General features: G+C 55.7%; 1 protein-coding gene across 50 annotated transcripts in view; it reads right to left on the reverse strand.

Annotated features, from left to right (window-relative positions):
* Window positions 1–6425: 6425 nt before the first annotated feature.
* Window positions 6426–12809, reverse strand: part of SIL1 (SIL1 nucleotide exchange factor) — a 286900-nt gene continuing 280516 nt past the window's right edge. For all 50 annotated transcript variants that reach the window (XM_081500941.1, XM_081500916.1, XM_081500900.1 and 47 more), the window contains 3 exons: window positions 11236–11332; window positions 10653–10817; window positions 6426–6942 (listed from right to left, as the gene is read on the reverse strand). In XM_081500941.1, coding sequence (XP_081357067.1) covers window positions 6586–6942; window positions 10653–10817; window positions 11236–11332 — 619 coding nt within the window. In that variant the 3' untranslated portion in view covers window positions 6426–6585. The remainder of the gene's footprint in view (window positions 6943–10652; window positions 10818–11235; window positions 11333–12809) is intronic.

A 12809-nucleotide genomic window follows, 5' to 3' on the forward strand; every position in this document is an offset into this window, starting at 1 on the left:
CGCTGACCTCCCTTCACTCGGCCCCTCCTCCTGGCTGACTCAGAATCCACGCTGACACTTGAACACTCATGGCTTTTGTTGCCATGACCTACAGCCCCACACCCCAGCACCAGGTAGACCATCCAGTCCACCTGTCTGCTCAGCCCATCCACTTCTCTCAGAGGCTGAGCCCACCCTGGTCTGGACGGCCCCCTCCCTCAGCCCCCAGCATCCATTACCCACTCTTCATCAGGTGGTAAAAGAAGCTTCCAAAAACATTTCTCAAGAGTCAGTCCTCTGCACACAGCCCTCAGGGACCCCATGCCCGCCCTGGGAGTATCTGGACTGACCGTGCCCTCTGCACCCACATTGCCCACTGGGGGCGATTCCTAGGATGCTTGCATACTGCCCCCCATGAGCCCATCACTTGCAAGTCCCAGGCATCACCTTCGCCATCCCAACATTAACAGCACACACTTTACAAAAAAGATGAAAGTTCTACTGAGCTTCGCCTCCTCCTTAAGCAAAAGCTATGAAATGTTCGATGTGCTACAGTTTTTCTAATACACATTAAAATTAACCTTAGTAAAGTGTTCATTGCTGTAGCACCTAAAATCTCCCCTTGTGCCACGACAGGCAAGTGTGGCCCACGACCACCCCCTTCTCACCAGGCCTTGACCCTGTTGCCCCCAGCACATGGCGTCGCAGTGGCAGCCCACACAGGACGGTCTAGCATTCCTTGGGGAAAAGGTGGTGGTCTTGGTGACCCCATAACCTCTCAAAGGCCCTGGCACGTGCTTTAGAAATAGTTGTTGAACTATTTGAATGATTCACTACTTATTTAAACCAGTCAATTAGAAGATACTGGGAGGCAGAAAGCAGGTCACAGAGGGCACCAGAGGTCTTGCCCAGCGATTCTCTGCCCTCCTCACAGACCATGGGCTGAGCTCGGGGGAGACCAGCCTCAACGTGTCTGTGTGGGGGTTGCTCCTTCCCCTTGGCCACCACTAAGAGGACTGTCTCCCCTCCCCTCACATCCCAAGGCTTCTTGCTTCTCAGCCAGGGCAGCCACGACCCTCAGTGTCACCTCCCTGTGTGACACCTCCTCAGGCCAGCTCCTCCCCTTGGCGTCTCAGCCTGGCATTCTGGGCCCAGCCGCCCCGCACCCCTGCTCTGGCCACGACCTCAAGTAGGGTGGGCAGAGCCCCGCTGCTCTCCCCCTTCCCCTGCTAACCACAGGGCAGTGCCTCCCACAACCCCTGGGCAGACACTTCAAAGGGTCCTCCCCCCCTCACTTCTGCAGCCTTAATCCTCACAGCTTCCACTCTCCACCCAGGCAAGGATCACCCTCCACGGAAGGAAGAGGAGGAGCTGCTGCATGCTGGGCACACCCAGGGCCCATGTAGGCCTTCACCCACATCCCCCCCGTCGCTCGTTTGCTGCCCGTGATGTGTTGCTATTACTGCCCCTCAAACTACAGGAGTGGGGACCGACTCCGTCACCCAAGTCACACAGCTCACGAGTCGCCCAGCCCCTCCTCCCAGCTGCTAAGACAGCCCCTCTAACGCCCCCAGGTTCTGCCCAGCCCTCAGGAGCCCCAGAGGCTGCCACTACACCTGCCCGTTCCTGCACGGGGCCTCAGGACTGCGTGTCAGTGTGCGGGGATTCTCCAGGCTCCTGGGTGAGGCCACCCCGTGACTAGTCACTGGATCGCAGTCCAAAGCATTCTAGCCCTCAATTCTCGCCCCCCCATTTCCTGCCTGACCAAGTTTGCCTTCTCCCAATGGTTCTCATCAGCACACAAAAACATGCTGTCATAGACCCCAGAGTTTAAAACAAGGAGACAAAAAGCTTTCCTGGGTCCACGTCTCCCTCCCCTGAGACAGAGCTCCTCAGGGGAACGTTGGGACCGTCTCCAGTGCCCACCATCACTCTCCCCGCTCGGTCCTGCCCTCCTCTCAGCCCCACGTGCTGCTGGCAGCCACGCTCTCCTCCTTGTCACACTTTCTCCAGATTTCCACCATCACATCCTCACTCACCTTGCTTGAGTCTCCTTAACATGCTCCCCATCTTGGTCTCTAACACTCAGCTGGTCCAGGCCACTGACCTTGGTTCTCTTCTGCTTGATGAATAATGTGCAACAACCAGGTTTTCAGGGTGGGATGGGGAGAGGTTGCATATATATATCCATATATTTTGTTACACATTTTACTCCTATAAAGGAATTACAGTATACAACTCACAAGCAACGAGATATGTAATATTCTTTACTCTCGATTCCACACAGCTTAAATTCCACTGAGGTCTTCTCTGATTTTTGCTCAAATCTTGCATCCATACCAACCTATGGTTGAAACTGACAAATGAGTCTAGTTCTTACATGAATGTTGGTTGATATTTTTGTTTACCTGAAGGAGTAAGGAAGTGAAAGAACAAAAATATATGTGGGAATTTCACTTGTCAGTGAATGATGACTTTGCTGAATCAAATAATATCTGTCAAATACTGTAAGACAATTTCCTCAATTTTTTTGTGCTAAATATAGATGACACACAAAGTTTAATTGGCATTAATGTCTTCTTCATCACCCTCTTTTAAGTCTAGACAATCAACAAAACAATAAATTAAGCCTTGATTTGTACATTTCCCAACTTCCCTGGTGTAAATACTCCCACGACATCAGATTTCCAGCCACCCACGAGGTGTCCTGCTGGTGGAGCTGGGAAAAGAAGTTCGAGTGCATGGTTAGTGCTTCCACCATCAGATGAGATAGACATTAAAGTAATCTCGGAAGCACAGATAACAGTCAAATGCTAAGGAAACGTTTGAGTATTTAAAAGTGTTAGTTGCTCAGCTGTGTCCAACTCTTTGTGATCCCATGGACTGTAGCCTACCAGGCTCCTCTGTTCAAGGGATTTCCCAGGCAAGAATACTAGAGTGGGTTACGATGTCCTCCTCCAGGGGATCTTCCCAAGCCAGGGATCGAACCCAGGCCTCCTGCATTGCAGGCAGATTCTTTACCATATGAGCCACCAGGGAAGTATTTATTACAATTTTTTAGCTATAATTTACAGAGTAAAATTCACTTTCTAGGGTGTCTGAATTTTGACACACGTGGTGGTTGTGTAACCACAACTGAGACACAGAACAGTTCCAACACGCTCCCTACGATTCCACTGTGCTACCCCATTGTCGTCAAAATGTCCTCTAAGTCCTGAAAAAACCCTTTCCCTATAGTTCTGCCTTTTCCAGAATGTCACATAAATAAAGCAACAGTATGCAGCCTTCTGAGCCTGGCTTCTTTCGAGTCAGCAGCATGAGATGCACGCATGTGCTGTGGGCATAGTGGTCTGTTCTTTCCACATGGAGCAGAGTGTGGATTTTTACCATGTTGGTCCATCCACCCCCAGATAAGGGACATTTTACCTGTTTCCAGTTTTGTTTTTACAAATAAAGTTGATATAAATGTTCAAGCACAAGTTTTTGTATAAACAAAGATTTTTATCTTGGGTAAATACCTAGGAATGAGACTGAGATGCTGCCTCACTGGCATTTTTTTCACCTGTTTATGTGTCATCTGTATATCCACTTTGGTGATGTCTTTGCAAATCTTTATTTTTGAAAATTGGGTTGACTGTTTTCTTGCTTTGGGAATTCTTCATATATTCTGGATACAAAATCCTTTGTCAAGTCTTTTTTTTGACATTGATTCTGGATACAAATCCTTTTTGCCAAGTATATATTTTCTCCCTGTTTTTGGCTTGTCTTTATTTTCCTAATTTCACAGAACAAGTTTCTAATTTTGATACAGTTCAATCTATCAGTTTTTAACTTTATGAATTGTGCTTCTGGTGGTATAGCTAAAAACTCTAACACAAGGTCACAAATATTTATTTTCCTGTTTTCTTCTAAAAGTTTTACAGTTTTTCATTTAGGCCTATATTTGGTTTTGAGTTAAATTTTGGGTAAGACCACAGCTATAGGTCAAGGTTCATTTTCTAAAACATGGCTCTCCAGTTGCTGCTTCACCCTTTATTGAAGTCCTGAGGTAAGTTCATCCTTGCCTCTCTCTCCCTCACACACCACATGTAGTCAGTCAGCACGTCCTCTCACAGTGACCTTTAAAACACAGGTGGGGTCTGACCAGCTCTCATCACCTTCTCCATCATCACCTTGGTTCACACCACATCAGCTCTCACCTGGATTTTACGCCAGACCCTGCGTGGGCTGCCTGCTTCCATCCTGTGTCATCTATTCTCACCACAGCAACATGCGTGGTCCTGTTAAAACGTCAGTCATGTTGGGTCTGTCCTCTGCTCACAAGTCTCCAATGGCCCCCATCGCAAAGCAGCAGCTCCAGTCCTCACCAGAGCTGCCAGGGTCCGCCCTCCTCGTGGTGCTTACTATTCTCCCTTCCACCGACTCTTGCTTTTCTTCCAACACCCCAGCCATGTCCCTACCTCTGCTATTTCCTTATATACAAAGAACTTCCCCAGATCCCACAGGGCTCACTGCCTCACTTCCTTCTCTTCACACTGCACCTCCTCAGAGAGGCCTTCCCTGACACTCCTCATCACCCATTCTGGGCTTTAATTTTCTTCCCAGTTTTCAGCATTCACTGCCATACATCATGTTATGTAGCCCAGGTTGTACTCCTTGGCCATAGGTCCCGATGTCACCCAAGGGAAGGCAGACAAGGGCTCCTCCTAGACCTGCAGACAACAGTTGCGGATAAATTGGATGGTGGAACCAGAAGCCACACCCCTGCGGCCCAAGCACTGGGTCACACTGTGCCTGTCTCCTGGGAGGCTCTGTCAGGGCCCGAGACTAAGGACCAAGAAGGCAGAGGTCCAAGACGACCCAGATGAGGCCACTGAGAAGGCAGACTGCAGACCAAGCTTCACCCCTGCTGACGCCTTGTGTTGTGTATGTGAAGGAGACGGTAGACGCAGTGCCATCACCTGGCTGTGCGCTCAGTCGCCTGGCACTGTCTGCCTCCCCTCACTCACTCCCACGTCCCAGCACCTTTGTGTACCTGGCCTGCTCGGCCATCTCTCCTGGCCCTCCCACCACCGCCTGTCAGATTAAAATGATCTTCTGAGCCAAACATTCAAGCTTTCCGAAGAATGTTCCACCCAGCAAACTCCAGCTCTGCCCCTCGCCGCCTGTGACGTCAGGCAGATCATTCAGCCTCCCTGGCCATGACTTCCTCATCTGTGAAATGTACAAGGAAGGCAACTAACAGGTTTAGAGGCTGCGAGCCAGCAGGCATCCAACTCTGTGGATTCTGGTCTGAGCCCCATGACGCCCGAGCCAGCAGGCATCCAACTCTATGGACTCTGGTCTGAGCCCCATGATGCCTGGGCCCTGAGGCATCCTACCCCAACTGCACAGACCCTGGCCTCCCTCCTGCCCCCCAGGAGAACACTCTGCCGCAGCAACCCTCCCAGGCTCTCCGTGGGCAGGAGCAAGGCTGAGGCCACTGACCTGCCCCAGGTTCCTCTGGGCCTCAGTTTGCCCTCAGCTCAGCGAAACTTCGATTTCTACACGCAAGGCCAGGATGGGGAGAGTTCTACACAGAGGCTGGGAGGGGCGGCCTAAGCAGCAGGAGCGAGCCTCTGGTGCATTGGGAAAAGCTGAAAAACAAACGCACCAGAATCCAAATCAGGAAAGCCCAGAGCAGGGGTTGCTGTGGCAACCTGCAGCAGGCTCCCAGCCTGGGGCTCAGCCTCTCCGGGGTGGGGGCTGCGACTTGTCAGGCTCAGCTGCCCCTGCCTCCAAGGCTGCCACCTCCGGCTCAGTGCAGATCACATGGATGCAGAAGAGGGGCAAGGGCATGGAGAAGCCCCTCTGCTCCATCAGGTGGGCCCAGCAGGCCTGGGCTCCCACTACCAGCTGTAGAGAGATTATTCCTCTCCCAGAATGATACCTCCACCCAAAGGCCTCCAGAGTGCACCGAGTTCCCCCAGTCCCACCACCCAGGACCCAGCGCCAATGAACAGCTCCAGCCTCACCCATCAGCTGCCTGGGCTGACACAGCACCCCTGTGTGTGGAGATGCCCTCAGGCTTCTGCCACCGGCCTTGAAACTAACATGCAGGCACGGGATGGAGGGGGCAGAGTGCCCTGCACAGCTGGGTGAGGAGGGACGAGCATGAGCACCGGACACTGGTGTGGTGCTTTCTGTGTGTCTTCTCGTGTTTAATGGCATTCCCCTCTAACAGAAGAGAAAACAGTCTCAGGGAAGTTAAGTGTCATCCCAAAGTCACAGAGCCACTAGTGGGAGAGAGGTGGGTCCAGCTGGGATTCTCTTAACTCCTAGGCCTGGATCCTTCCCATAGGGCCTGTTACCAGGCGACTACCCAGCCCGTCACCAGGGAACCTCAGGGGCCTGTCACCCAGTGACCACCAACGCGCTGTGCCCAGACTGCACACACACAGCAGACATCGGCCATCATGCCTCCATTTAATGGCCAAGCCAGCACTGCCCAGATGATGCTCAGGCCCCAGGAGGGAAGTCCTCCTTTCTACCTGGTACCCCCCGAAGAGCCCACCCAAACTGGTGCCCCTCAGTCTCACAAGTAGCATCCCGGTGTCAGGGGCAGCCTCATCTCAGCTCTGTCAGCAAGCTGTTGATGGAGTCCAGGAGCTCCCGGAAGTAACCCTCGTCCTCGCCATCCTGGAGCTCCAGGGCGGCCAGTGCCTGGTACTCAGCCTGCAGGGTGCCCAGTGTCCTGCGGAGCTGCGTGTCCTGATGGAAGCGGGCCCGGCAGGTGGCCAGGAGGGCGCCCAGCGTCTGCAGCACCTTCTCGCGGGCGTCGTGCTCTGGCAGTGCCAGGAGGTGGGCGGTGATCTCGCACCAGCCCTGCTCCTGAAGGCTGGGCAGGAGGTGCACCTGGCGATACTGCTGCAGCCTCTCGGGGGACATGTCCCGCATCAGCTCGGCATCCTCCTCCGCAAACATCTGCCGTCCGCACGGCCGGGGGGGGGGGGGGCACACGGACAGAGAACACACGGAGCGCCGTCAGCTCTGCCCTTCAGACTTGAAGGCACCTGGCTCACCCGTGAGCCTGTCCCCTCTCTTTCCATACCCTTGGGCCTCAAAGGCCCTTCGGGGGGAAGGTCAGCTGGATTCACAGCTCCACACATGCTCTCCAGCCCGTCCAGTCCACCCATCTGTCCATCCATCCACTCATCAAAAAAAAAACCGCAATGTGCCAGGTGCTGAAGAAACCAAGATGGGGACAGGATCCCTGCCCTCAAGCAGCTCAGAATCGAGCAGAGCAAGTCTTATCTGTCACGATGCATTTTGTCCAGCAGGGTGGGGTGGAGGCAGATAGTCTGGGCTCAAATCCTGCTCCACCACTGACAGCTGAATGACCAAATGGCTTTGAGCCAGCACTGAGCCTCCCTAGGACTCAATGTCACCATCTCTCATGTGGACGAGATGACGAAGCCCCTTCAGGACTGTTGGGAGGACTCAGTGGGACAGCGAACATGCAGCCAGTGCCCGGAACACGGAGCCCACCAACGAAGTGAGCTTTACCATCGTCAAACGTCAGCTGTGCCAGCAGCAGCATCACCACCACAACCACAGATCTACTCCCTCAGAGGAGTCGGGCACGGCGGGGAGAGGAGGCTGGCATTTCCCTGAGTCTTGAGAGGCTTGTGGGAGTTGTCCAAGGGGAGGAGGGTGGAGGGTTCACACACACAGGAGGGCTGTGACAAGGGGCCTGGGCCCGTCTCATGTTTGTAGCCCGCAGGCTGTTACGGTGGATGGGCACCAGGGCCAGGCTGGGCACAGAACACACACAGCCCTGCGCATCCCTGGCCTCTACGCCAAGGGAGGTCTGGGCAGGAAGTTCACACATGGCCTGTGTCGGTGATGTGCAGAAACCCAGCTCCAACAGAATGTGGTGGGCACCAATCCTGGCAGGCATTCAGAGGCAGGGAAGGGAATACCTGCGACCTGACAGATTACCACCTCATTTCATTACGCAGAGTACTAACCACTGCATGATCACAGCACACCACCAGGAGTCTACCAACCTACTTCACCCGTCAGAGGAAGGTATGCAGAGAAGGAGGAGCAGCAGTGGGTGCGCTAAATGTACTCGCAGGAAGACAGAAAGACTCGCTGCCCTAACTCCAGGGAAGAGTGGGGCCTGTAGATGACAGGGCAGGCAAGAAGAAAGCCCAGAAAAAGCTCAGGGCCCACAGCAGACCACCTGATGGCTCTGGGGCTCTCAGAGCCGGCAGAGGAAGCAGGGAAGCAGAGGGTCAGCTTTCTGACACAGAAAATGCTGAGAGGGACATGGTTGTCGTTTCCTAACCTACTCCCATCCTGCCAGCTCCACCCCCAAAACACACCCCAGTCCTGCCAGCTCTCTGCCCCAGGGGCCCTGCTCCTCACTGTACTTTTCAGTCCCCTGCCTCCTGGGCCCAGCCTGCCCCCTCCAGGACCCACCCCAAACCCTTCACACTGGGCATTTCTGATGATAAAGATAGACTCCCCTCCCTGGGACGTGGAGGCTCTGTAGGCCCTGCCCCCGGGCGCTCGGATGCCTCCCAACTGGTGCCCTCGCTCTGGTACCTGTCACACTAACCCTCCCCCAGGGCCTGTGCAGGGGCAGCTCGCACTTCCAGGCACCCTCTCACCCAGCACCAACTCCACAGTCACCCTGACTCAACCTCAGATCTCACTCAGCAACTCCCCTGACTGCCCCGAAGAGTCAGGGCCCTGATCGTAAGCCTCCAGGGCCCACACACTTTAGTAGGGTCTCCTCCTGCCTGGAAGCACCAGGAGGGCAGGGACTACGGGCCGGGCATGGCACTGGGCAGGCAGACACCCAGGCAACACTTGCAGAAGGGCCCTTCAGCTCCACGGAGGCACAGGAAGACGTGGGTTCATGACCAGAGGCAGCGTCCCAGCTCTGCAGGAGCCCGGATGTCAGGACACAGTTTCTTAGTAGAGGGCCTGCCCAGAGCCAAGGGACAGAAGAAGAAATGCTTGGGGTTTGGCAGACAATGGAAGGGGCAAGGACCGAGGAGCCTGATAATCTGGGAGGTGGGTCCACACTCTCCTGGGAATTCTAAAGTCCAGCCACTACCTCTCCACACCAAAGATGCCCTCAAAGAGCATGGCACCCCAGCACCCTGTCACACCTCTTCCTTCGGGAGCCCTGTACCCATCCCCAGTGTATTCTCTCTGAGAAACCATAGAACAAGAAACGCTGACGGCCTCAAGCATAGAGCACGTCTGCCATCTGTTCTAACGCTCAGGCTGAAACCCCTCTACCATCTTCCTCTTGCAGACAGACGGCTGTCTTCGTACTGTTTGCAGAGAGATGCCAGGCCCTCCCTGATCCTCATGGCACCCCAAAGCCTCAGTCCGGCTCCTGGGCCAGCTGACTCAGAGAGCCTTGGTCAGACTGCCAGCAGCGGCTCCCTGGGGATGATGCAGTCACAGTGCTCTGTGCCAGGGCTGGGGGCAGCAGAGACACCCAAGACACCACAGGAAAGTGACGGGGTTCTCCCGGGAAAAGCCGACCAATGCACACATCCTTCCCCAGGCTTGCTGGCCTGTTCCCAGGACATCCACTGTACCCAGGCCTTATTAACTGAGTGTGAGCACCACATGGCTGCCTGCTGTTCTGAGAAATCAGGTTTCTGCAGCTCAGAGGGGTGAAGGAAGAGAGAGGGGGAGGGACAGACTGAGAGACGAGACAGGACAAGAGAGGCAGAGAGAGCGAATGCACACAAACAAAAGCCAAGAGGTGGAGAGAAAAGCAGCAATGGACAACCCTGATCCAGCCTGAGGCCTGGGGGAGGGGTGCACAGAGCCAGGGCGGGGGTGGGGGGGCGCGATGAGGAAGGGGCCGGCCCTCTGCTCCAGCGTGGTCCCCGCGGTTGCCCAGCCCTGCTCCACTAATCCGAGTCTGCTGTGGGGAGAGTGTGGCCCCAGAGAGGCAACAGAGAAAACCCTGCCAGAGCTCTCTGCAGCAGCTGAACTAAGAATCAGGCCTGGCTGGTTTCACCCTCTCCTTAATTAAGACACTTTTCAAGCTCACAAAGACCAAAGTGGGCTGGGCACCAAGTCTCCTTGAGACAGCAAGCCCCTGGGGCCCTTGATGGCAACTAGTCTGAGCCCGGCCCAGAGCCAAAGCTCCCAAACCAGAGGAGGCACCTTTAGGTTTCTAGAATCTTCAGGTTCATTGTTATTCCAGCCCGGCTCCTCGTCTCCTGGCTGCTGTGGTGGCTCCAGATACAAGCTGCTCCACCCCACCTGCTCCTGGCCGCCCCTACCCTACGCCCCACCACACGTGAACTTTCGTTCCATGGAGGGCTGATCTTGGCTGTTTGGGCCTTCGGTCACACTGACCCTTGTGCCTGCACACTTGGCCCTGACCACTGCCAGCGTCCCCTCCTCCCTCCCACTCTGCGCAGCTCTCAGGTGTGAGCTCAGCAGTCACCTCCCACAGAACATCCGCCCTGACGTCTCAGAAGTCCTGGGCTCCACAGCATCCCTGCCCAGCTCCAGGCTGGCACATTTGCTCAGGTCACTCCACTATAAGGATGGAGGGACGGATGGCAGATACTGGGGGAGGGGGAGGTCAAATGACCAGAAGCACACACAAAGCAGAGGGCAGGGGTGGCCGGGCCCCGGGCACTCACCTTCTCAGTGACCAGGTCATAGAGCAGGGTGACCACACGCACGGCCAGCACCTCCATGCCCTTCTCCTGGACCAGACTCCTCAGCACCTGCAGCCCCCCCAGCTTCAGGAACTGCTGCTGGGCGTAGGGGAAGTGTCGTAACAAGGAGCACAGGGCGAACAGGGCCTGGGGAGAAACAGACCTGGATGGGTGAAGGGCCACAGAAACCAGGCCTTGGGGCAGGCACCCGGCGGAGCCCCAAGTACCCCCTTCTCTGGCTCCACCCGCCACCCTCGGGATTAGCTGCACCCCAGGACCCAAAGCTGAGAGAGCCAGGAGAGACATCAGACACCTTCAACATCACCCAGTGGACAAACAGAGGCCCAGGGCAGGACCTGGGGTGCTGAACCTGAGACAGCACCTGGGAGCTGAACCCAGGCCTCAGACATCTCACAGGCTGCCCGGTTGCTTCAGAGAGAGGCCCTCCCCCCCATGCCACCCAGGGATGGTCATCCCTGACGTGTGCAGCCTGGAGAGGGACCCTCGCCTTCTAGGTTTTACAGGTGTGCTGAGGTCTGAACAAGAAAAAAGGGCAGAAACACACCTTCTTCTTTGTGGTGAGAGGCTGCTCTGTGGCCAGAATGACCAGCAATTTCTGCAGGGCTCCCCCTTCAATGGCCTCCACCTGGACCTTTGGGTTGCTGTAGGGAAGAACAAGAAAGCATGATTTTGCCCAGCCCAGGTAAGGAGGCTGCCGCCACAGTGGCCCATCCCTGGGGAAGAACAAGGGGGGATTACCACTCTGGACAGGCTAGGACTTAGCTGGGCAAATGGCCTACGGCACAGGCGACAGGGCCAAGGGCCCCAGGCCAGCATCCACTCCACATCAGCCAACAGGCTGGGGTGATCTGGGGATGGAAATCCCATTTTAAGATCCTGCTATGCTAAACGTGCTCCTTCAGGGTCCCTCCAATGGAAAGCCTTCCTCCAGGCTCCTCGAGGCAGCCATACCTGCTCCCCAGCTGCCTCCAGGATCCCAGGAGCATTATGCTCTGGGGAAACACTAATGGAGTGTGGAGCTGCAAGGCCTCTTCCGCCCTCTCCCCTCCTGGGTGGCGCACACAGACAGAGCATGGGGAGGAAGGCAGGGAGAAAGAACAGGATCCAGGGAGCCTCTGGTCTTGGGGAGATCCTGACACAGGACCAACCCAGCTGCCTCCCGCCGCACTCTCCACTCTGTGTCTGTTCCTGCATCCCAGCACAGGGTCTGCTGTGGCGCAGGCCCCGGAAAACAGGGTGTGAGTGAGCTGACACGAGTACAACTGTGACTGCATCAACCAGCAAACGGGCAACAATGAAACACTCAAAACCCAGGGCTGCCCCTGGAACGCCAGTCCCCATTCTGGGCTGGAGAAAAGAGTGATGAGCTTCAAACAAACATTTCAGGCAAAGCCCTCCTGGATGAAAGGATGGGGGGCCTGCAGGGTGAGACCTCCCCTGGGGCAGGGTGCCAGACAGGGACATGGCTGGGAACCATTTGCTTTCTAAGACCAGACTGGTGATGAATTAAGGATTGAGAGCCAAGTGCAGGGACCTGTGTAGTCAGGCCCTCGAGGAAGACTGAGATGCCCTCACTAGCAGCTTATGAGACCTTGGGAAAGGTGGCAGGCAAGTGAAAGCCTGAGACCAGCAGCAAGGGGACAGGGTGGGGGCTGGGCCCGAGGTGAGATGCAAGCACACAGAGGGCCCCCACTCTCTTCGCGCTCTGGCCGCCAAAAAGTACCCTGGAGACCCAAAAAGCACCTGTTTCTCCAAACCCCCACCTCGGCAGGGGGCCCTCACAGCATGGGGAGAAGGAGGCAGGATGCTCAGGATACAGACAAATCAGAGACGATTCCTGGTCCAAAACTCAGAGAAAATGGAGGCGGGCAAGAAGAGAGAGCAGGCGGCTCACGGAGAGGCCCTGGCTGGACAGTACGGTCATGGGGCCCAGTGAGTGCCCGACGGCCCACCCTCTACTCCTGCCAGGCGGCGGCTTCAAGGCTCAGTGCAGACCAAGCGCACAAGGCCAGTCTGCCTGCTGTGAAATGGGAGGGGCATCCCCTCCGCAGAAAGGACACAAGGGTGGGTGCCGGCCTCTCCCACTGCAACCTCACTCGTGTCTGAAGAGCCGTCTGG

The sequence above is a fragment of the Giraffa tippelskirchi genome, chromosome 6, assembly GCF_054371585.1.
Source record: "Giraffa tippelskirchi isolate mGirTip1 chromosome 6, T2T-mGirTip1v1.2.pri, whole genome shotgun sequence".
In the NCBI taxonomy this organism is placed as follows: Eukaryota; Metazoa; Chordata; class Mammalia; order Artiodactyla; family Giraffidae; genus Giraffa; species Giraffa tippelskirchi.